The sequence below is a fragment of the Rattus norvegicus genome, chromosome 5, assembly GCF_036323735.1.
Source record: "Rattus norvegicus strain BN/NHsdMcwi chromosome 5, GRCr8, whole genome shotgun sequence".
In the NCBI taxonomy this organism is placed as follows: domain Eukaryota; kingdom Metazoa; phylum Chordata; class Mammalia; order Rodentia; family Muridae; genus Rattus; species Rattus norvegicus.
Genome location: NC_086023.1, coordinates 129,762,211 through 129,786,096, shown reverse-complemented (window position 1 = coordinate 129,786,096; position 23,886 = coordinate 129,762,211). Strand labels below are relative to the sequence as shown.

At 34.4% G+C, this 23,886-nt stretch overlaps 1 protein-coding gene across 3 annotated transcripts in view; it reads right to left on the bottom strand.

Moving 5' to 3' along the window:
• The window catches only part of Faf1 (Fas associated factor 1), a 363,928-nt gene that overhangs the window by 232,508 nt on the left and 107,534 nt on the right, over positions 1–23,886 (bottom strand). For all 3 annotated transcript variants that reach the window (NM_130406.2, XM_063287104.1, XM_039109189.2), the window contains one exon: positions 11,878–11,983. In NM_130406.2, coding sequence (NP_569090.2) covers positions 11,878–11,983 — 106 coding nt within the window. The remainder of the gene's footprint in view (positions 1–11,877; positions 11,984–23,886) is intronic.

Here is a 23,886-nt window from a genome sequence, read left to right as displayed (position 1 = left end):
CTGGAAAACATCATCCTGAGTGAGCTAACCCAATCACAGAAAGACATACATGGTATGCACTCATTGATAAGTGGCTATTAGCCCAAATGCTTGAATTACCCTAGATGCCTAGAACAAATGAAACTCAAGACGGATGATCAAAATGTGAATGCTTCACTCCTTCTTTAAAAGGGGAACAAGAATACCCTTGGCAGGGAAGAGAGAGGCAAAGATTAAAACAGAGACTGAAGGAACACCCATTCAGAGCCTGCCCCACATGTGGCCCATACATATACAGCCACCCAATTAGACAAGATGGATGAAGCAAAGAAGTGCAGACCGACAGGAGCCGGATGTAGATCGCTCCTGAGAGACACAGCCAGAATACAGCATATACAGAGGCGAATGCCAGCAGCAAACCACTGAACTGAGAATAGGACTGAGAATCGGAGAAAGAACTGGAAGAGCTTGAAGGGGCTCGAGACCCCATATGTACAACAATGCCAAGCAACCAGAGCTTCCAGGGACTAAGCCACTACCTAAAGACTATACATGGACTGACCCTGGACTCTGACCTCATAGGTAGCAATGAATATCCTAGTAAGAGCACCAGTGGAAGGGGAAGCCCTGGGTCCTGCTAAAACTGAACCCCCAGTGAACTAGACTGGTGGGGGGAGGGCGGCAATGGGGGGAGGGTTGGGAGGGGAACACCCATAAGGAAGGGGAGGGGGGAGGAGGAGGTTTGCCCGGATACCGGGAAAGGGAATAACACTCGAAATGTATATAAGAAATACTCAAGTTAATAAAAAAATAAATAAATAAAATGTAAAAAAAAGAAGAAGAAAGAAAGAAAAGCTATATACATGCTAAGGTTTTAAAACCTGTTTTTCTTTTTTGAAGCAAAAGTAGCTACCATTTGACATAAGAAAACTCTAAAAGTGAAAAATGAAAGTCAGGCCACTCAAGGCTAGATAAACATTATATAACTTGTTAGCGGCGAGAACAGTAGTTCAGTTCAGAGTGCTTATGGGAATGTAAACTTATGCAGTCACCATAGAAGTCAGTATGGAGGCTCATCAAAGAAGCAAAACAAGAATATCTCTACTGATCCAGGCACATCTCTCCTGAACACATAGATGAAGTACTCTAAGCCACACACCACAGGGCCCTCGAGCACCCATATTTACTGCTGCACTATTCATAAGCTATGACAATAGCCTAGTTGTCCATCAGCATATGGACAGTATGAATGAATAAAGAGGTACATAAAAATAATAGACTTTTATTCAGCTTTAAAGAAGAAGGAAATAATGACATATGAAGAAAAATAGAAGAAACTTGGAATTATTATGTTAATCAATAAAAGTCAGACTCAGAAAGACAAATATTGCATATGAGAAATCCAGGTTTAAATATATATATTTGAATAAACATATATGTATCTACTTATGAGAGAGAGGAGGATATGAAGATATAAATGGGACTAGGAAAAGTTAGAAAGGAAGAGGTCTAGGGGGAGGTGAAACATGAGCATTTAATAGAACACAAGTGCCATGAAAACTGGGGAACCATTTGAGAGAAGGAAAAACAGTAGTGAAAGGGTAAGAAATGGGCCCAACAAGACAGACCATGAGTACAAAGTATAATAGTATAGAGATAGGAAACAAATATGTACAAATATAAATTTTAAATGTTTTGAAAGCATGCTTATTTCAAAGTAATATCTAGAAAGCTTAAAGTGCTAAAAAGAACTGGCGTAATTACTTTTGCAAATGCCTCTGGTAGACATAATCTTAATGCTTTACAGATTTTTCTTTTCTAATTTAGCTATTCATTAAATTTACCTATTCTATGACGATTTTCTTAGGAGGCCATGAGATTAACAGATAAACATTTTACACTTTTCCTATTTTAAAACACATATAGTCTAACAAGAGAAATAAGTAAATATGAAGTAATCGCAAATGAATGAGGTATACCTGATACATCTTCACAAAGAGTACACTCAGAAAAGAGATATCTAACCTGAATACTACAAAATTAACTACCAAGATTGAATAACTACCTGGCTCACAATAATGGATCAAATTACTTCTGGGACTTTCAACAAATCAATTTGACTCCTTAGAGAACAAGGCCATAAGTGAAGTGACTAAAAAGTAAAAAAATAAAAGCAAGGATCATAAACTCCAAAACCAGTTCCTAGAAATCCAAAATACATTTGGGCAATAAAGGCTGTGTATCATCAAAGACAACTAAAAGGAAACCAATATTTGCTTTGAGTTACGATATGTATGCATTCATTTTGCAAATGCACTTTACACTTTGTTCCATTTCATTTTCATCATGTAAATGCAGGCATATAACTTTTAAGTGCTTTTGATAATAACAATATGAAATTTTATGTGAATAAGAGACTTATCTGTCAGGACCTTTTTGCCTCCTAAGGCAATCCAGGACTTCTTCTGTAGTGCATTTTATGACTATCTACCAAAGGCTTAAGTATGAACTGCATTTCCACAAGCAAAAGTTACCTAATGTCACATTATTCTCCCAGAAAGCTAAGTCCTTCATATGGTGTTTGTTCTAGAGGGAGAAATATTCCCTGCATTCCTGTAGCCATGTCAGAAGCTTCTTCTGGAGTTAGTCAGTCCACATCTTCTTTTTCTTTCCCCCCAGAGCTGAGGACCGAACCCAGGGCCTTAAGCGCTCTACCACTGAGCTAAATCCCCAACCCCAGTCCACATCTTCTTAAATTTACCCTTACGATTCCTTTAAGTGTTATGCCATCAATAATTCAAGATGTATGGACATTTGACATTTTTATACAAAGTTACTATGAAATTATTCATAACAAATGCATGGAATAGCTGTAGTCAAAATACAGTGAGAATATACTTGTTTTAAACTACTCTGGATACAATACTTTTGGACACTGCAGGATAAAAGTGTGCTGGCATTTTTTAAAATTCAATTATGTCTTGTTGGTCCAAATATAATTTGTTATCCTCTGTCATCCACAGGACTTGCAGCAGTATTCTTTTCCAGGTACTTCTTCCCTTGTTTCCTTCATCCCTTCCCATCAATGTCCAATGTTCAATATTATTTTTCCAATTGCCCTTCTTCCACCCCCATGCATCAGCTGTAAAAGAGATGTAAAGCTTGGTGTATGTCCAAAAATCTTATGATCAAAATACATACTTAGCAAATTGTTTGGCTAAATCTTTCATGTATGATGAAAGATTATTACCACAATTCATTAGCAAATTATAGACTTTGAAATGTAGGCAGACAAATGTTTGGCCCTGTATCAATCAATCTGGACCAGCTGGGTAGAAATTCACACAGTCCCAGGAAACTTGGGAAGTGGAGCGCTCTTTCATTTTTCATTCACTTGAAACATTAAAGAAAAATTATCATTCTATAAAAATGTCCTCTTTTCAAAAATTTAGCTGAGTGATTTTAGAATGAGTTTTATTTTCAGTCAATTACTACTTTAGAGACCAATAGACTGAACTTTTTCTCCTGCAAATTATTGTGAAAAAATAGCTAATATATACAGAGTACTATATATGACTTAACCATTATAATGCACTTTTAACAGTTAAATATTTAATAAAGGTTGTATTGCCCTTAAATAGAGTCAGGATACTTGTATATTCACTAAATGAGCATTAGAAGTGGTTTTACAGTTATTCACAATAAATAATATCATTCCCATTCCTACTCCGGAGGTTCTCTAGCCTTGTCAAGTGACCTTGTACAAAGATTCTGATTGATCCTACATCTGCCTATTTTGGTTAAGCTACAAGGCCACATACAGGGACAGCTGCACTTCAGGAGCAACTTAAAACAAATTTCATCCTAGTGGCATCTAATCCAGTGCTTGGTACAAGATGCATGGAAAAGTCAGTGTCAAAATTAAACAATGACGGCTTTGCAATGAACAGATGCTTTTGCCTTGCAGCTGTAAAACCTCAGAACAATCCAGTGCTCTACTGCCTGGTCACGCAATGACCACAAAGCAAGGAATACATTTGTCATTTATACACTGTTTGCTGTGAGCTTTTAAAGTCTTTTATTTCTTTTTCTTTTAAACAAAACAAAACAAAAAAAAAAAAAAAAAGGAGGCTGGTTATATTGAGGGTAATAAAACTCCAAACTAAGTAACAGAATTTTTTTCAAAGTATATTCATCAGAAGGATAATGTTTCAAAAAAATAATTCTTCGACTACACAGTGTTGTTATATTAAATAAAAGAAAACTATCATAGCCTGATGTTTCAGGAGGTTGTATCCAAATAAATTTTTGGCTTATAATGATAAATATGAAAAGGATTTGCTACAAGTAGAATTACCTTAATTTATCTAGTCTTAGTCCACTATGTTTATGAACATTTTACATTTATTTACCCATCCTTCAATCCTTGCTTGTTGTTTATTTGTTTCTTTGTTTTGGCAAAAGGAAGACTAAGGAATAGGATATTACTTACTGCAGGGCTGGAGGATACTTAAATGTTAAAAGATAATGTGGTGTTACAAAGGGCCATGATGAAATTCACAGCCTTTCCCAACCCTAGTAATCATGTATGTGACATTTAGGAACCTAGGGGTAATAGTTTAATACTGAAATACATTATTCGTTTATTTATTTATCCAAGCACTATCTCTGTTAAGTCAGAGAACAGGCTCCAGCTAAGCAAATGACTACATGGTCATGATCAAACAACTTCTACTAATTGAGGTTCTGGTTCTAACACCAGTTCTTCACTCTCTACAATTAAAACAAAAATGCAGTAACGTTTCCTTTATTTAATTTTGTTCCCTCTTTCCCTAATCTATTTTTTTCTTGAAATATTTTCTCCCCAAGGATACCAATTCATTAACACCTTATTGTTTACAAATTTCACTGGATGTTTGTTGGTGGAAGGTTTGAAGGAATTTCCTTTTATCTTGCTCCATCCTACAAATATAATTTTAATACAAAATTCCAAAGAAATGATCACAGCAATAGTTTATTTCAAGTAATAAAGTATTCTTCAGATAAAAGTCTGAAAATAAAAATTTTTGTGGATCTGAAAAATAAAAATTTCTGTATACAGTTTAACATTTTTGTATTTTATTTTCTAAGCATATAATTAAAATGCAAACATAAAAAGCATACTTACCAGTATATTATGTCTACTCTAATATAAATACCATGCATTATGAAAGCATTACAAACTTACAAAGACCATGAAACATTTATAATTATACTCCTAATATGATTTTGTTATCTAATTAATAGCTATTATTAGAAAGAGTTCAAGTAAGAATGTCAGTAACATGGGTTAACAAAGATAACCATTAAAATATACCATGAAAATTAAATTTAGAGTTGTTTATGAGGTTATCTCATCGAAAGAAAAAAAAAAAAAACAAAGGACACATTTTTTAAATGTGATCATTTATATATTAGCTACATATTTTGTCTAAGAAAACTGATAGCATTTAAAATTACAGTATTGTAGACAGACAGCTTTAAATTTAAGGAATAACTATAAATATAAAAAACTGCATTTCTTAATATTTTATTGACTTATTAACCAGAATTATACTAACTGTGGATATATTTTTTTGTTTTGAAAATATAGTTCAGCTTAAGGTGAATTAATTGTGATATCGATTCATACATTATATATTTTATAGAACCCTAGAAATTTATTTTAAAAAATTAAATAAATAGTCCCTTTTTAAGACCATTTTATCAATTCAGTTCACTATAATGGCAATTTATTTTTCAAGTATATGTTTTACTCACAAATACATAAATAAATTACAAACCAAAAGCTAACAGATGTGTGACTTCTAATTAGTTATAATAATCTCTGCTTCAGTGCCATTAGAATGAGCCTCTCTTTTCTTTTGAAAACTAAAAAAGCTTTCCTTTGAATTTTAAACTGTCAGGGTGCTTCAAAGTCAATGTACAAAATCTGCTTTGATTAAAATTTTAGACATCTACAGTGATAACTTTATGAAAGGAAAATATTAAATTATAATTATCCTAAACAGACACAGTCTTGTGAAACTAACCCTACATTCATGTTAAAACACAAAGAGTTGAGTATAATGAATTTGATTCATCCTCGGACACAAAGCTTCACCACAGTAAACTCAGTCAACTGTTGCTCTTGCGCTTATATTCATGGTGCTTAAATAGCGCACTTTAAAACAAAAAAAACTCCAATTGGCTTTTCATACATCCACCCTCCCCAAAAATAACGCACTTGAAAAACTCAAATGATATGAAAGGCTTCAAGGCCTCTTTTCTCCCTTTCATACCCTTTTTTTTATTTCTGTTTGCAGTAATCTGCCTTTCTCTTTCTCTTTCTCATTGCTACAGAGCAGGCGAGGAGGCTCAGAGCTTTGAAAAGGGGGCTCTGTGTGTAATGGGTCCACTAGAATTAATTTACTTGCACTAAATCCATTGAGCACAGAGGTCCCCCCCTTCTCAAATCATTTGGAGTCGAACACAGCCCCCAGCCTTTGTAATTCTAGTAAAGCACTTAAAGTGCACAGTAGGTGTTCATGAGGACCATCTGGTCAAAAGCAAAACAAGCTGCTGATTTTGCCTTTGAATAGAATGAAGCAAGTGTGAATTAGTCTCTTCAATTAGCACTATTACAACCTGTCAAGTGCATATTGTAAAACAGGATTATTACAGTATTGGTCACCAGTGCAATTATTTACTCTCTGCCTTTTCTTGCATATAAAAAATGTCTTATGTTTATTGGTTTCTGATAACTGAATGTACTTTCTCTCAACTCAGGCATTTTAAAACTATCAACACACAAACCACAGATTATAAATATGATAAGCTAAGATGCTAAGTAAGATACAAGTAGCTTAAGTAATAAAGAGCTAAAGCATTGCCCTTAATTTTTAAGAAAATTATGTTTTTATTTGTGATACAGACGAAAAATATTTGTTTTTTTAAATAATGTCCAAATTATTCTAAAATATTTCTAGATGAAGAAAAATATTATCATTTCCAAATAGTTATACCATAAAAAAAAATCAATTAAATTTATTTCCTAAGGGATACAACAAAAACACAGATCTCAGTAAGATAATCACTATTTGGTCATTTGAAGCAGTATGAGTCAACAAACCTGCTTTAAAATGCAACTTGAAATCAATAATATATGTGTCTCATTGTCTCCTTTTTCAGAAAGGTGAAAAATGGCTTGAATTCATGCCTGGTTATTAAAATTATCTTACACTCTTCCTAAGACGTCATTTTTGTATTTTAAGATTTTAAAAAATGATATATACTAATTAACACTGCTCATTCTAATTGAGCTAATATATGCCGTTTATCTTGCTGTAAGAACAAACCAAGTAATAAGCACACAACCTAATTTACCCTCTTGCATATGAACATTCTCAGCGACCTCACTCTTTCTTCAATTCTTTGCCAGTAGCTCCCTACCCCACACTGGAAAACAAACACCCCCGCCCCCAGAAAAGGAACATTTAAAGAAAGGACACAACAGTTAAGAAGTTATAATCTATTTACTAATAGAAAAGTGCTTGCTAATATAATTTGTGAAGAACTACTAATTTCAAAACAGTTACTGGCCACCAGCCTTAACTTACAGTCCAAAGCACACATTAGTCAAGATGAGAAAGCACCAAGAAAAGACCAAACACACACACACACACACACACACACACACACACACACACGCACACGCACACACACACGCACACACACACACACACACGCACACACAAAATAGCACACGGCTTAAATTTCAGAATCAAAATTAACATCCTGATTTCACAATTATTTTTAAGAATTGGTATGATTTACTTAGATTACTCTAGATACCAATTCTACCACAATTGGCTTCCCACTTAATCATTAGTTTGTATAACATGGTACTAGCAGTGAAATGTGCTACTTGCTCCCTGTAAGATACGGCTTCATAGGCTGTCAATTTTCCCCATTCATTCCCATTAAGAGCTAAATCAACATTAATAAGAATAGTGAGAATTCTAGGGTAAAATGAAACTTAGAAGGGGATTTAAATAATTCCAATAGCTATTCATCACACTTCTCACTGTAATAGATAAGCAATACTCCATGATTCTGCACTAAAAATACTTAAGATTTCTTATCTCTGTTTTTCAGATCAGGTGTATGTTTCTTAAGTTTATATGACATCTTCAAAAAAGTGGAAATTTGCCTAACAGAAGCTATTGCAATAATAAGGCAGACAACAAAGAATCAGTTTCCAAGAAAAGTTGGCTTGATTTCAGGGACTATATATCCTTTTCCACACCTGGGCTAAGGATTTGCAGAGGCAAATCAGCCTTTCTTCCCTTGTGTTAGCCCACCCCAAGTGCATTTGAAACCACAGTTTTTTAAATTATTAGATCTTTACAATTAATTGTTTAAACCCTTGAATTCTCAAGAGTAGAAAACTGATTGAAATAAGATAGGCTTGTTTAAATTTTGAAGGAATTTCAGTATTTTAAAGTGTGATTAATATTAATTTAGAGTGCAAATTGGTAGAAAATTGGGACTATCACAGCGTTATTACAATATTACTTGATAATTTTCTGAGGTATAGTGCTATTCTGAAAGAATAAAGATTTTACTTCTTATAACTACTTGCAACTATCTCCATTCTAACCATCCCTAGTGGTTACTGCCTTGTCCTCACATAGAATAGGTAAAGTTGAAAAATCTGTAAAGAACTTAAAACGAGAACGAAATCAAAACCAAAACCCCTTCACCTGGCACCCAAGGCAAACAGTCACATATTGTAGAGCAACAGCTCAGAGACAGAATGAGCCAACACTACAAGTTATCACCATCAGCTATCGCCACCAATTTGCTTGACCACGTGCTACTTAAAAATATATTTGAAATTCTAACTGATTCTTAGCCTGGTCTCTAAACCACAATTTTCAAAGACTTATTTTGTTCAATTAATAGTTACAAGCAGTGCCCATTTCAGGTACTCATTTAATGGTCTTCTGAGTAAAAAATATTGTAAAAGCTTTCTTTTAAAAATCCAAAACGTGGGGCTGGGGACTTAGCTCAGTGGTAGAGCGCTTGCCTAGGAAGCGCAAGGCCCTGGGTTCAGTCCCCAGCTCTGAAAAAAAAGAACCAAAAAAAAAAAAAAAAAAAAAAATCCAAAACTTTCAAAACATTAAGAATGTTTTTACCTAGAAAATGAAAATAATTAACTCTATTGGTAAATGATGAGATATTTTTTAAATCTACTCCTTTAAACTGTATGTGTGTGTATATAGTATATATGTATTAGTAGTCACGATTTATTTTGGGGTTTACTATTGAAAGAATATTGCTGAAACTGATGACAGATTAATTTACAATTTAGAATCTAGAACATCAATAAGCTTCCAGATTAAAAACAAAAATACTAGTATTAACATAGGAGTACAAATTGTTTCAAGATTATACTTTTTTCTTAGTTCAATTAAATTGACTTACAGTAGCTTAGCAAAAAAAAAGGCACCGTGAGTTGCCAGGCTGTGGACAGGAGCACCTCTCCTTCCTGAAACCAGCCTCAGCACAGGATCCCACAGGTCCAAGGAAAAGCCAGGGGACTGTTCTCAGCCAGTGGCTCCACAGTCTTCCTCAAAGTTACCAAAATAAATAAAGCAGCCCAGTGGAACTGTCTACTCGCAGTACAGCAATTTTCACCAGACACAGTATTTTTTCTTAATAAACAGAATTTAGAAATATTATTTTAAATTAATTTTTAAAATTAAAAAAGAAAAGCTATTACCAAGAAATACATAAGAATATCTGTCATTAAAAAATGCTTCTGACACAATTTTTAAAAGATATTTAGAACATGGTAAGAAAAGGACTTCAATGTTTTGAAGTCCTTGACACTTAAAATATATTTGATAATCTAAATAATATACCAGAGAACAGTTTCTGCCAACTGTGGCACTCAATGGCACATTTACAGAATTTTAAATATTTCTTTTAATAATTGATGTAGTCATTTTGAATCATTCTGCATAGGATATCAGGTGTGAGCAGATTGCATTAACATTGCTTACACATTTCAACTTGTCAGTATGGCCAACTCGATTTCGGAAATATTTGCAGTATTTTCCCATCGAAACAGTAATAAAGGCAAAATAAATATATGCCACTACTTTATAATCACCGAACATTAATGAATATTTTATGTCTTTTTAAATCTCCCTGTTTAATTTAAAAGGGTGAAATTAAGTCTCCTCGCTGCAATATGCCAATTATCTGTAAATCAAACAATAACTTGGCCATTATGCTCCTTTTTGTTAATATAAGAGAAGCTAATTTGAAAACACTGAGTGGCATTTTTAGGCTATCAGCTTAATAGTCCTTTCTGCCCTCTTGTGGGAGAAAGTGGAAACACACTCAAGTCAGTTAAACTAGCAATGCAAAAGACGGGTTTGGGAAAGAGAAACTGCACACAAAGTTTATCTATAACAATTTCTACCAGAAGACAGAGATTTCTGTATTTATCCATCATGAATTTTATTCCTCTTCGAATAAAAAATAAATCAAGCAACAGAATAAAATTTATCTTATTGTCTTGCTTTATTGTTTAACTGGAGTTACTGTGAAGCTAAATTGTTTTATTTAATTAAATGTTCATATATAAAATTTATATTTTATTTTCAAAGATCCTATGATAAATCATATTAAAATTTTAGATAAAAATGACTTTTCAAGATTAAAAATTCTAATTAAAAATGAAATGACAATGTAAAAGCATAAAATTCCAGAAAATTCGAATAATAAAATAAAGATAAATTAAGAAGTCAGATAAAAGGGCAGATGTTAGTGCTTAGTTATAACAACTATTCAAGTTACCAATGGAGAAGATAAACTTAGCAAAAAAGCTCTTTGTGACAAATTCAAAAATAAAATTCACTTACCAAACACGTAAAATATTACAAATAGTCTAGCCATTACCAAAACATTTTGTATAATTCTAAAAAATTACTTATTCTTTCAAGATGTTACTAATTATTTTAAACAATATGATCATAGATTTTTTTTACGTAGCAGTCCAAGATTTAGCATGATCTAGTCTGTTATAATTTAGTAGTTAAAAAAAAGAAAAGAAAGATGTAAGTTTTATAAATTACAAAAGTTAATATGAAATAGTAACTATTTTAATGTTTCTAAGCATGGAAGTCCTGTCAAAGCCTCTAATATTCCTCATTCCCTAAGGAGAGAATTGTTGGCCTTTAGATGGGTGGGGCCAAAAGCATTCTAAGACAGCATCTTTTCTCTCATAGGAGAAGTACTTTTTTAGAAACAGTGGTCCTCTTTGGTCACACTGAAGAAAATACAGACAGTATTAACAGACTCTTTCCAGATAGTCTAAGCTAAGTGACAGTCTCAAACATCTTATGAATACTGCCCAAAGCTAGTAAGATTGATCTACTTAAGAAAAGCCTCTTCAAATTCCTGTTTAAAGCGGCATACATGTATAAATACAGGACACATTTGAGAGTGACCTTTCAAATAAAACAGAACCATACTCCACAATGAATGTTGTCAACAATTTCCAAATTAATATTTTGAATAATACTATAAAGTCATGAAATATTTTGTATAATAATGGATTCTTCATAAGTAGGATTTTAAACAGAGTATTTTAAGAATTATCAAGAGCTCCCACTTACAACATTTGTATTTCTAGGTCAAGTCATTTAGTGTATCTACTGTAATCATTGACTCTCCAGTTAATTAAAATTAAAAACCTAATAATGAAACATAAAGAGAGTTTCTACCAGAACAGACCCTCTTTAACAGGGTCAACATTAGCTATAATGAGCTACCTTTATTCCTTAGCTGTGAGACATAACTCACCTCTTGAACGGTACTGCTTCCTGAGAAGTTCAGGTTGTACTCCCGCTGGACCTCTCGGTGGGTGATGATCAGCATGAAGTTTTGATTTAATGATTCCTGCAGGGCACTGAAAGGGTTGAAAGAAAAACAAGGAACTCAGAGATGAACAAGTTCTAGCTTGCTTCACAGCTAGCAGCAAAAACCCCAGGAGTACCCTAACCTCTACACAGGCATGTCCGGGCCCAGTGTTATCATCTTTTCAGCTCCTAAAGGCAAGAGAGCATGCTGAGAAAAACCAAGGGGAGCTAACCTGTTAACTCCTTCTCTACCAAGGTGTTTTAAAACTTCTATTGTAAATTCTTGAAATACATACACATTTTCTACAAACACTATTGTCTATTTACTTAATTCTCCAAGAAAATCAATGGTCTTTCATTGTCAAATGATATTAAATATCTATGAAAATTTTATTCAAATGTACTACTGAAAGACTAATATGATTCTAATAAAACAGCTGTCTAGAAAAGAACCAAAAAACTATTGTTTATACTTACAAATGATGTATAAAAATAGAAATATGTTTTCGGTAAAAATTCAAGATACTGAAATTTACCAAATTGTAACTGCTACACCAAAATTCTTTCAAAAGACTCCTTCACTCAGTACTCAGCAGTACACGCATTTTAGAAACTGAGGGGTTCAAAGCAAGACGCTTAAAGTCCTGCAGCTCCCAAATGTTACAGAAATGTAACAAAAATTATATATAATCAGTCACATAAACTAAGAAATATAGTCACGATTTTATTTTATATCAATATTGAGAAGTATGATCTTCATAAATAATTTAATAAAAACCTATTATTATGTTAAAATTACCTATATTGCCTGTCTTGAGTATAGTTTTGTCATTGCTTTAGCCTCAGAAATATTTTGAATGTGTTATAGCTCTGACCTACTTGGTTCTTTTGCCATTCTGGAACACACAATAAAGATTAGAATTAGGCATTTAACCTGTCCAACCTATTGTCTCACAAAGAGTTTGCAGGTTAGTAATAGATGAAAAAATACCAAAAAAACCAAAACACTAATATATATCATAAAGTATTATTAATGAATTAAAAAATTATCCAACTAAAATACAAGTTTCTTGCAGGAGGGACATTTGTTGTTGAAATACCTGGATCACTGCAGATATTCGCTTAGTAAGTAAATAAATCGTGAATTTCCATGAGCTAAGAGTCATATTCATCTCTAACTTTCAAACAAGGTTCACTTCTAGAAAAATATCACTCTGGTTAAAGTAAGTATGCATGCATATATGCATGCATGCATGTATGTATGTATGTATGTATGTATGTATGTATTTATGTATGTACATATGCATGTTTATATACTTGTTTTTTAAATATTTCTCTTTTTTAAAATTTTTTTTCTGTATGAGTACACTGTAGCTGTCTTCAGACACACCAGAAGAGGGCATCAGATCCCATTACAGATGGTTGTGAGCCACCATGTGGTTGCTGGGAACTGAACTCAGGACCTTTGGAAGAGCAGTCAGTGCTCTTAACTGCTGAGCCATCTCTCCAGCCCTATTTACTTACTTATATACTTTCTTATTTATTTTTAAGACAACATTAGGACAATGCCTTTCAAAAATTCAATCTAAATTAAAATACACAGTTCTCAGAAAAACATAGTCTAATATGGATACAAATATGTCCCTGTCAGAAGAACTTAAATTCTCCAAGAAAAACTGAGAAAAGTAATTAACTCTGTCCTAGGTCATGGGATAAAAAAAAGTCCATGAAGAAAAAAAAGTAACAATAACCAAAGAAGACACACAACAAGTTGAGATTTGACGGATAAACAGGATCTTAACATTGAACACTCAGAAGATATACTTGGAGTGACAAACTTGGACACAGTTAAGTTGTATACCGATCTACAGTCCAAACATTATTCTAGCCACTAGAGAAATAAGGAAAACATACATGGTCCTTGTTCTCATGAAACTTGTATTTCTGTCCAATGGGACAAAGATCAGGTAAATGAGTAATTTTGGAGAGTGCAATGTACCATGAAGCAGGTAAAACAGATTATAAAATAAAAGATAACACAGGACTTGGAGAATCTAGCAAAAGAACAGTTAAGAAGTCATCTTCAAGAAAAAAACACCTATAAACTGAAGTTAACACAATACAAAACTGATCAACAACAGGTTCTCCTGGAAGGTTTAAAGAGAAAAATGCTAAGAGCTAACTTCCATTTCCATCTATATAAGATTTCTCTTTGTGCTCTATTTTTGAGAAAATAGGGATGATGGGGGAGATAGAAAAATAGATTAATTCACAAAAAGAAGTGAGGAAAAGGATAAATGGTAAAATATTTAATATAGAATACAAGTTAGAGGCAGAAGATGGACAATTAACTGATGAGGGTAAAAAAAAAAAATATATATATATATATAACCCAGTCTGGGCAAACAAAGGGATAGAACTTTATTTAACGTAGATAACTGGGTAGAAAAACTGAGTGAGGTTTTAGATATTTTAAATTTGATTGCATATTAGAAACACGAAAAGAAATTTCAATATTATTGAATGTAAGCATTAAAGGCCAAGTAAACTGTGAACTCGGGAATTAAAAAAATAGAGGCAGGAAAATCAGGAGCTTAGAATCATTCACAGTTACAAGGCAAGTTTGAAGCTAACCTGGGCTCTCTCTCCCAGGGAGGGGAGGGTGGGAATAAAACTAAAATACAACAATCAAACAAAACAGCCAATTAAAAGATATAAGAGCAGAAGGATTAGTAGCATGCAGGCCTACGGGAGGACAAAAGCAGAAAGATCAAGTTGGAACCCTAGAACATTCTGACCACCTGAAACAAAGCAAAGGAGTTAGTTTAAACATTAATAGTGAAGAGGAAAATCAATAAAGCCCAGCTGAAACAACAACAAACTAGGGGCTTCTGGGGTCAAAAGAGGAGAGAGGTCACCAAGAGGAAGTCTCCAGGAGGAGACTGATGGAGCAAGAAGCTAAGATGGACAGAGACTAAGACGGCAGGCTGTTCATGATGTCCCTGGCAGTACAGTATTCTGGCAACAGGAGAAGGTACCAGGGACTGACACATTCACATTTGGAACTGTGGGGCCCGAGTGCTGTGAAGGCCCATTCCCGGGTTTCCTCCATCCTCTGGTCTCCCCACTATAAGGAGCTCATCTCAGGCCATGGCTTTGCCCAGAACCAGCTGGTTATTTGGAAGTACCCAACCATGGCCAAGGTGGCTGAGCTCAAAGGTCACACAGCCAGGGCTGAGTCTTACCATGAGTCCAGATGCCACAGCAGCCAATGAAACTCTGGCTGTGGGACTGCTTTGAGTTGGACTCTGCCCTACAGCAGGAAGGAGTGAGGTTAGGTAGTGAAAAGTAGCTTTATCCAAGGCATGCGTTGAAAACAAACCCATTTCCCATCTTGGTTTTGTTTGTTTGTTTGTTTCTAATAGTGTTATATCTTGAGGAAGGGACGGAGAGGGGGAGGGGAGGGGAGGGGAGGGGAGAGTGTGGGAGAGGAGAAGAGGGGAAAAAAGATAAAACTAACCTGTTTACACTGAAAGAGTGGGCTCGGTCATGCCAAAGCTGAGAGTATGTGAAGGCCATAAAAAGAGCCATGTGCTGGCAACATCAAAAGACTAAGGGTAAGTATAATAAAAGAGAGAAATGTGTGACATGTTAAATGAACAAGATCTCTTCCCATAAACCCAGGGACAGAAGCAAGGGAGAGAGACATTTCAATTCCTGAAGCCACTCCTTCCATGAGAACAGGTACAGCCTCCCAAGAATGTTGCAGCCTCGGACAAAAGCCCAGTGAACCTCCAGTGTGACCTTCCAAGCAAGTCACTGTTCACACAGGCTCCAGTAAATCCATCTCAAATTTAGGATTTTCCTTAATCTAATCCTGAAGCACAGTGTTAAAGCTTGGATCTGAGATGGAAACACAAAGACACCTGTGTCTTTGCTTTGTGTCCAGAAAGTGGGGAAGGGTGGTGTTTACTGGATCCTGGCTTCTCTTCCTCTCCCTCCCTCTCTTTCCATCCCTACCCATCCCCATACTACCTTGCCACAGGCCCAAAAGTAACAGAGTCAACATGCATGAACTAAGACTTCTGAAGCTATGAGTCAAACAAAAGTGCCCTCCTTATTTTAAAAGAAAAAAGAAAAGCCTAAGATGTAAGACTACACAAAGTAGGCTAAAAAACTCAAAATTACAAAATTTTTACTATTTTAGATTTAGAAATGAATCCATTTGTTAAGGTTGCCTTTTTGCAAATTCTTAGATTTGTTTCTTGATTTTGATAGTAGGGTAGTCTCACGGGACCAGCATCAAGTACCACACTATTTAGAAGAAAACTATTTTAGTCAATTCTGTAATTTCTGGGTAGCAGTGGAGATGGAGCATATAAACACAGAGAGTAATATAAACTACTAGGATATTAGGGAGCCAGCTCTGAACTTTTGCCCTACCAAGGTCAGCTGTTTGACTATGGCAAGTCAACCATTCTATCAGAAGTATTTAGTGAGTGCCTAAAATATATAAAGCCCCATCTTTAGACATGAGTACTCTGTAAATACTGTTTCCTCTTCTGAAAAGAAAAAGGATATTCTTCCTTTATAGGACTACAAATATTAAACTTTAAAGAGACCGAGGGTGAACTGTTATTGCATAAGTTATAAGGTGACATATTCTAACACTTGAGAGATGCTCAGACTTTAAAATCTTACAGTGTCAGTGCAACACAAACAAGAAGATCTAAGTGCTTTTGTAGCAATTATTCTTCATGATTTATGAGTTTGTACAGGAGAAAAAGTTTCGAGGGGATTGGGAAGACAGCCCAGTTAAGTAAAGTCCTTTTTTCAGGATTAAGATCTAAGTTTAGACACTAAGGATCCAGGTAAATGGTAGACTATGCTGAAACTTCACACTGGAGGTGGAGCAGGGATACAGACAGAACTATTCCAGGTGTTACCTGAGCAGCCAACATATACCCAATAGCAAGCTCCAGTTCTGTGCTGAGAGACTACCTCAAAAAAAAAAAGGCGTAGAGTGCTAAAGGAAGACATCACCAAATTGACCTCTCTGGCCTTCAGGCACAAGTGAACCAGTGCGCGCGCGTGAGAGACCCAATCTACACACACACACACACACACACACACACACACACACACACACACACTCACTCACTCTGCTTCCTAATAATGGAACATACTTGTATATTGAACCTCACATTATCCAGAATCAATTTTATCTTTATTTATTTCAAGTTGATCTACCATATTCATGTCCAAGGGGAAACGATTTGTCCACTGATGACAACATCCTCCATCTCTGACTCTAGCCTTGTTCTTTTGCCTCATCAACAGTTAACAGCTGGCTTTTCAAATACTAAAATATCTCAAGTATTAAGAATTTCGTACCAACTACATGAAATTATAATCACATCAATTTCACAAAGGAAATTGTCACTACTTTATGTCACATGTTCAAAATGTGATATTTGTTCAGAACTAACTAAAGAAATTACAGTCATGATTTATTTGCCTTTTGGCATGGAGGAAGTAAGCCCAGTAAGATCATATCTCTGCCTTTACTAAGTTTACTGAGAAACAGGCAGACAAACAGTCTTATATGTGATATTATGTGCTATAATATCTAATATTGATTTTCCTATAGCATTAGCTACAAAAACTTTAAAAATACGTAATTTTACTATAAATACTTTCACTATAAAAACTAACAAACAAAATATTTTGTTTTATGAATTTTTAGTTGGTCTTTTTAGAAAAAAAAAACAGGGTGTAGGTTATAAAAAATATATTGCATGGTTATATTAATCAGAGCAAAATGCTACTAACTGGTAAATATAACAAAATAACCTCAGTCATTGCATCTAGGAGCATCTTCTCCCTACTGGTGTCTTGTAACAGACAGGTGAGTCAGCCACAGTTAGGTGCACCCACATTCTAAGCCTCTCTTCTGAGGCAAAGTTCTCTCTGTTCTGTTTCAACTATGGACCTTTAAACTCAAGTAAGATTGTCAAACAAAATGAACTTTTGACTGAGACGTATCTGCTTCTGACAGTTCCCCATTCCACTACAAGGAAAGTGATGACAGCATCAGTGTCTCCGTGTGGAGGTGCCTCAAGTGGAGCAAGCTAACCACCCAAAGGCCTAACTTTATCTGCAGGCAGAATACTGTCCATAGAGGACAGACGGATGCAGGGTAATTGACTGCTAAGCTCTGACAAGACAGGGTACACTAGTTCTTCATAATCCCTGCTTCACTTAAGGTCTGTCAGATGTTCTGGGACAGAAGGCTGAGGATAGATGGTCCAACGTTATACAGAATTTTGGGGACTGTACATGCAGTCAAATGTATACCATTTCTATAGTTTTGGAAGCTGTGTCTTTGTGTTTCCTGCATATTCAAGTAATATTTAGTCCCTTCTCAAATATCTGACAGGATTGAAGACTAGATAGTCTCACAATTAAACTTAAGTTGTTTAGCACTGATGATGTTGTAGATTTAAAAGGAGGGTTTTCAGATGGTTAATACAAGTTAAAATCAAACATGATTGAGATACAAAATTATAAACCCTTTAAGTTAAGATAGATGATAAAATACTTTATCTAAATTGCCAAATATAATGGGATGTTATAAGTGTATATCATGCCTTATAATTTGCATAATTTTTTTGGTTCTTTTTTCAGAGCTGGGGACTGAACCCAGGGCCTTGCGCTTGCTAGGCAAGTGCTCTACCACTGAGCCAAATCCCCAACCCCAATTTGCATAATTTTTATAGCTGTACTCATTTTATATCTAAGAGAAGAGCCCTTTAATGGACTAAAAGAGAGAATTGCTGAGGTTTTATCTTTTACTGTCTACTGTAATGCTAAGTATGGGCCCCCAAGACCAGGAGTCTGCACATAGCCCCTGTGACCTTGCCCCAAGTTATTTCTGATTGATGAATAAAGATGCCAACAGCCAATAGCTGGGCAGAAGAGACTTAGGTAGGGTTTAGGTTTCCCAGGCTTGGATTGGAGGAGAAGAACATGTAAGAGGGAGAAGGAGAAGTCACCGTGGGTTAGCTGAGCCATAAAAACCTGGCCCTGTGGGCTAGCCAAATGGAGTTATGAGCAGCCCAGATCAAACACAGTAAGTAGTAATTCAGGTTTATTGAAAGGAAAGTAGATTCTAAAAGTATGGAGGCTAGGTATCTTCCCGGCTCTTGTGCTGATTAAGGCTTATTAAAAATATAAAGACTGTGTGTGTCCTTCATCTGAGAACTCAGGGTAGAAACCTCAGGCCAGGATTTAAATAATTTCTACAACAGTGAAAAATAATACAGTGTGCTTAAGTATCATTTATCAATTTAAAATAAAAAGATAAAAAGCAAATAAGTAAACTTTGTTTATTTTTAAAATATTTAACGTATGGTACTAGAAGTAACCATGCAAAAAAGCCTAAGAGGCCTCAACCCTACACAAAGAACTATAGGCAACTAAGGAGTGCTGAGGACAGAAGACAGCATACTAACTGCTCATCTAATATACCAAATGGTCAGCCCTGAGAAAAGAACATAAATGCCAACAGCATTATACAGACTGAGTAGGTTATACTTAGTAATATTTATGTGTATACACATATGGGGAGGAAGAGAGAAAGAAACTGAGCAGATTTTATTTAGAAGTATTTATATACACATATATACGTGTAACAATAATAAAAAGGAAGACATGAATTTAAAAGACGGTCTGGAGGGAGTTAAAGTAAAGGAAAAGTAATGTAATTATATTATAATTTAAAAAAATAATTTAAAATATAATTAATTTATGGAGGGACTATATGTACCACACATGCATATCAAGATCACAGGACAATCTGAAGAAGTTAGTTCTTTCCTTCCACCATGAAGGTCCAGGAACCCTCTGTCTTAGCCTATATTAGATGAGGTAAAAGGAACAAGAAACTGCACCCAAACACTTTTTTCATTTTAGAATTATGGGAAGAGAGTAATGTATAAGAGGGAACTCTAAAAACATTGACAGGTAACCAATTATACATAAGTCTCAGTTATAATACTAACTCAGCATTAATGTCTAAGCTAGTAATACATGTGTAGAAAGAATTTCCGCGAAACATCTTTATTCTTCTTGGTCAATAACTCTCTTCTTTCTGTGCCAGATTATTCCTGGAATAAGCTCATTCCAATATAGCTGTTCCTACAGGGACCACAAAGCTACTTGATCAGATACTTGGCCTCTAGCAAATGCTAATACTATGTTAATTCTGTGGCTTAAATATTCTTAACATTATTCTTCATAAATAATAAATCTGAAACTCTAAAATAGGCATTTTATATATGTGAACATAGAATGACATATTATGGGTGATTACTGATAAAAACAGTAAAAAAAAAAAAAAAAAAAGATAGCCCCTCACTATCTTCTTAATTTCTTTCTCATTTCAAGAGCATGATAGCAAGTCAGAAGTAAGTTCAAAGATACTTAGTGATTTTTTTCAAGATTAATTTAAGGATGCATTTTAATACGGAAACAGCATTTTGTGTTAGCAAGCTGGTTCAGTAGGTAAACGAAACTTGCTGCCAATTCTGACAATCCTGAATTTGATCCCCATGCTCTTCAACATGGAAGGCAAGAACCACCTCATGCAAGTGGTCCTCTGACCATCACATAGATAACTATAGTACACAAATGCATACAAACAAACATGCTCCTAAAAGTGGTCCTTTAACCACCACATGTTGAGCCATGGTGCACATATACATGTGTATATGTATATGTATATATACATATATGTAGACACATACGAAAACACAAATCATTATATTATATATAAAAAGTTATTGTATTTTCCTCCCACTGAAGAGAAACACTATTTGATCACCAAAAGCTACAGAACAGTTATTAACTGATAACAAATAAAAAAGATTGAGTTCTTTCCTACAAACTAGTAATAGCACCATGCTGTAAGGTGCCATCAGTAGGCACTATCTCTTCAATCAATAGTAACAGTAACCAAAAGATCCTCTCAGCAATTCCTTCATCCCAGAAGCCCCTCTGAAAGTCTTCAGTATGCAAAAGACTCAGTTATTCTAAATCACTGCCTGCCTGCCTGCCTGCCTGTCTATTCTGTATGAAAAGATCTAGAGGAAACATTTACTGTTTAAGTTATAAATCCACCAAAATCAACCAAAGTAGAAAAGAGAAATTTACTCTTAAACTTCAGGGCTAAATGTTCATGTCATTCCCAAAATTCAGGTTGAAATTTAACTCTTAGTATGAAATACAGTATTCGAAGGTGGGTGCTTTGTGTAGTAATTATATTTAGATGAAGCTATGACAGTCCCATGATTGGATTAGTATTCTCACAAGAACTGGAGAAAGCAAAGACCTTTTCTATTCTAACATCTGAAGATTAGCAAACTAGTTAAGCCAGGATAAAGGCCTCTCTAGGAAGCGAACCTGCTGGTGTAACGTTTGTTGTAGCTAATGTAACCTCCATAAGGATGAAAAGTAAACGCTGGCTGTTAGAGCCACTCACCTACTGCATCTTGCTACCACAACCCAACTGACTATGTTTTTATAGTTTCTGTATCAAGAAAAAGCCTGTCACTGGTTTAATTTAGGCTTTTGAACCTGCTATTAGACTTTTAAGAATTAGAAAATTATGGTATACAAATTAAATTTCCTTAATAACGTTTAACTACATTATCAGTGCTTAAGTAATCTGGTAGCCACCATTCTCCCAACTCAATGTGCACAGAAAAACTACAATATACTTTCAATCAGTCTGCACGGGAGCTGGGAGTCTGTTGCCATGGCTACTTAAAATACTCTATATCTCATGCCATCTATACATTGTCAGTAGTAAAACTATACTGCATACATTACTTATGTATGTAGTAAGGACAAGTATTAACAGCCTCACAGACCCTGGGAGTAGTATTCATTTCTGTTCTGTACACAGGTTATTGATTTTCTTGAGCTGGATATGGGTAGATCAGTGCATCCATTTATATCAGATTTTGCTTTTTAAGCATGGTCTAATAGCTGAAGCCAGAATAGTAACTTCTTTAAAATACCAGAAATTTTTAAAATGTTTATCATTTTAGAAAATATAATTTGTATCTTTCTAAACATTAAGATTTTCCTTTTGTCTTTTTAATATTTTGTGAACCACAATTATCTTTTTATCCACTGAGATACATCAGATTTTGAATTAAAAAGCAAAACACATATAATTTAAATTTCCATTCTAAACTTAAGAGTCACAGGAGCTCCTGTCAACAAAAGACCAAATTTACTATAATTATGGATTATTTACACTAAAACAAAATAAGAAATCAATATGTAAATGTAATGTTTGTTGTAGCTAATGCAGCCAGCAATGACAGATTAGGTTCAAATAGCAATCAGTTTGAAAATCTGGCACATATGTAAATGAGCTAAGGCCTTGATGTTTACATATGATTGTATTTCATTGAGGATTTTAAAAATGTCTGGGGAACAGCATAAAAATAAAATGTTAATCTTTCCGCTATAAATATGACTTGAGCTATTATCATAACCAAAACTAGGTTTTGCTTCTGTCCAGCTAAACTAACATGATACTAATAATTCTGAGACAAAGATTACATCATTCTTAATTAACACTCCGCTACAGTTGTTAACATCCTCCAAGACATCATGTTATCATCACCACAAGTTCTGTAACAATCTTAAAACCATGTTTAACAAAGGCTGGCCTCTGAGTCTGCAGTTACTTCTAATTGCTTTCTTTGCTGACAATTAGATAGGTCTAGATAAACAAACATTTAATTTTACATAATTCCTAATAACATTTTTTAAGATAATTTCAAATTCCAGGTGGCCTTATGCCTATAATTACCTTTTATCAATACAGTGATATATTGTATTCAACAAAAATGTCTAAACCAAAGTACATAAGATTAATCAAAACATGGTAATTAGTAATGATACTGATATATTGTGATATACACTGAGTGGAAAATAGTAAAGGTGTATAAACGTAATTCCATTTGTTGAGGGAAAATATAAAGAAATCGCTATATTTGCAATGTGTTAAATTTCTTGCTTCATAAATTAGTGAGCAACTTTCTGACTGTCCATTAAATAAGTTCCCATCATAGAGAATACCTGCAGCTCTTTTTCGAAGTGTGATGCTAACAAGCAAATCTCAGTAGTCACCCACCTATCAATAGGCAGTAAACTGTATAAATGGATTTGGTGCATCACTCCAATTAGATGTGCTGTGACTGCCATTGATGTTTTAATTGGGGACAGGTCTCTTTTTTCATCCAGAATGTCATCTTCTTAAAATGAGCCACTTTTAAAGAACTCCTTAGTAAAAAAATTTACTAACTTAACACTTTAAAATCCTACTTTAAAAGTCTAATAATAACATTAATTAGAATTAAACTTATGAGAGCAGAGGAATAGAAGTGTGGTCAAATATGACTTGATTCTTTCAAATCTGGCATTTTGGCCTATTTTCTTAAGTATTTCATGCATGTTTGATTAAATTACTCAAATCTGCTACAGCCTCCAAAAATCAGTAAATAAGTTTGAAAAACAATTATGCCTCATCTATTTTTCTAATTTTATCCAATTTTGCTGACTTGAACATACAAGTCCACAATTATTGTTTTGTGTATATTACTGGCTAATAGTTCCTTGATGCTATTTGCCTTAAAATGAAGCTAAAGCATTATCAACAGTATTATGCTACATTCTTTTAAGTAATATTAGTCTAGAGTACTTAGGCATTACTGCCTCCTCCTTTGTTTTCCATTTTTTTCTGCAATTACCTTAAAGAAGTTTTTTTCAAACTATTGTTTCAATATATATTTATTATGTATACATCATACAGCTTTCTACCTGCATGTATGTCTGCGGACCAGAACAGGGTACTAGATCTCATTATAGATGGTTG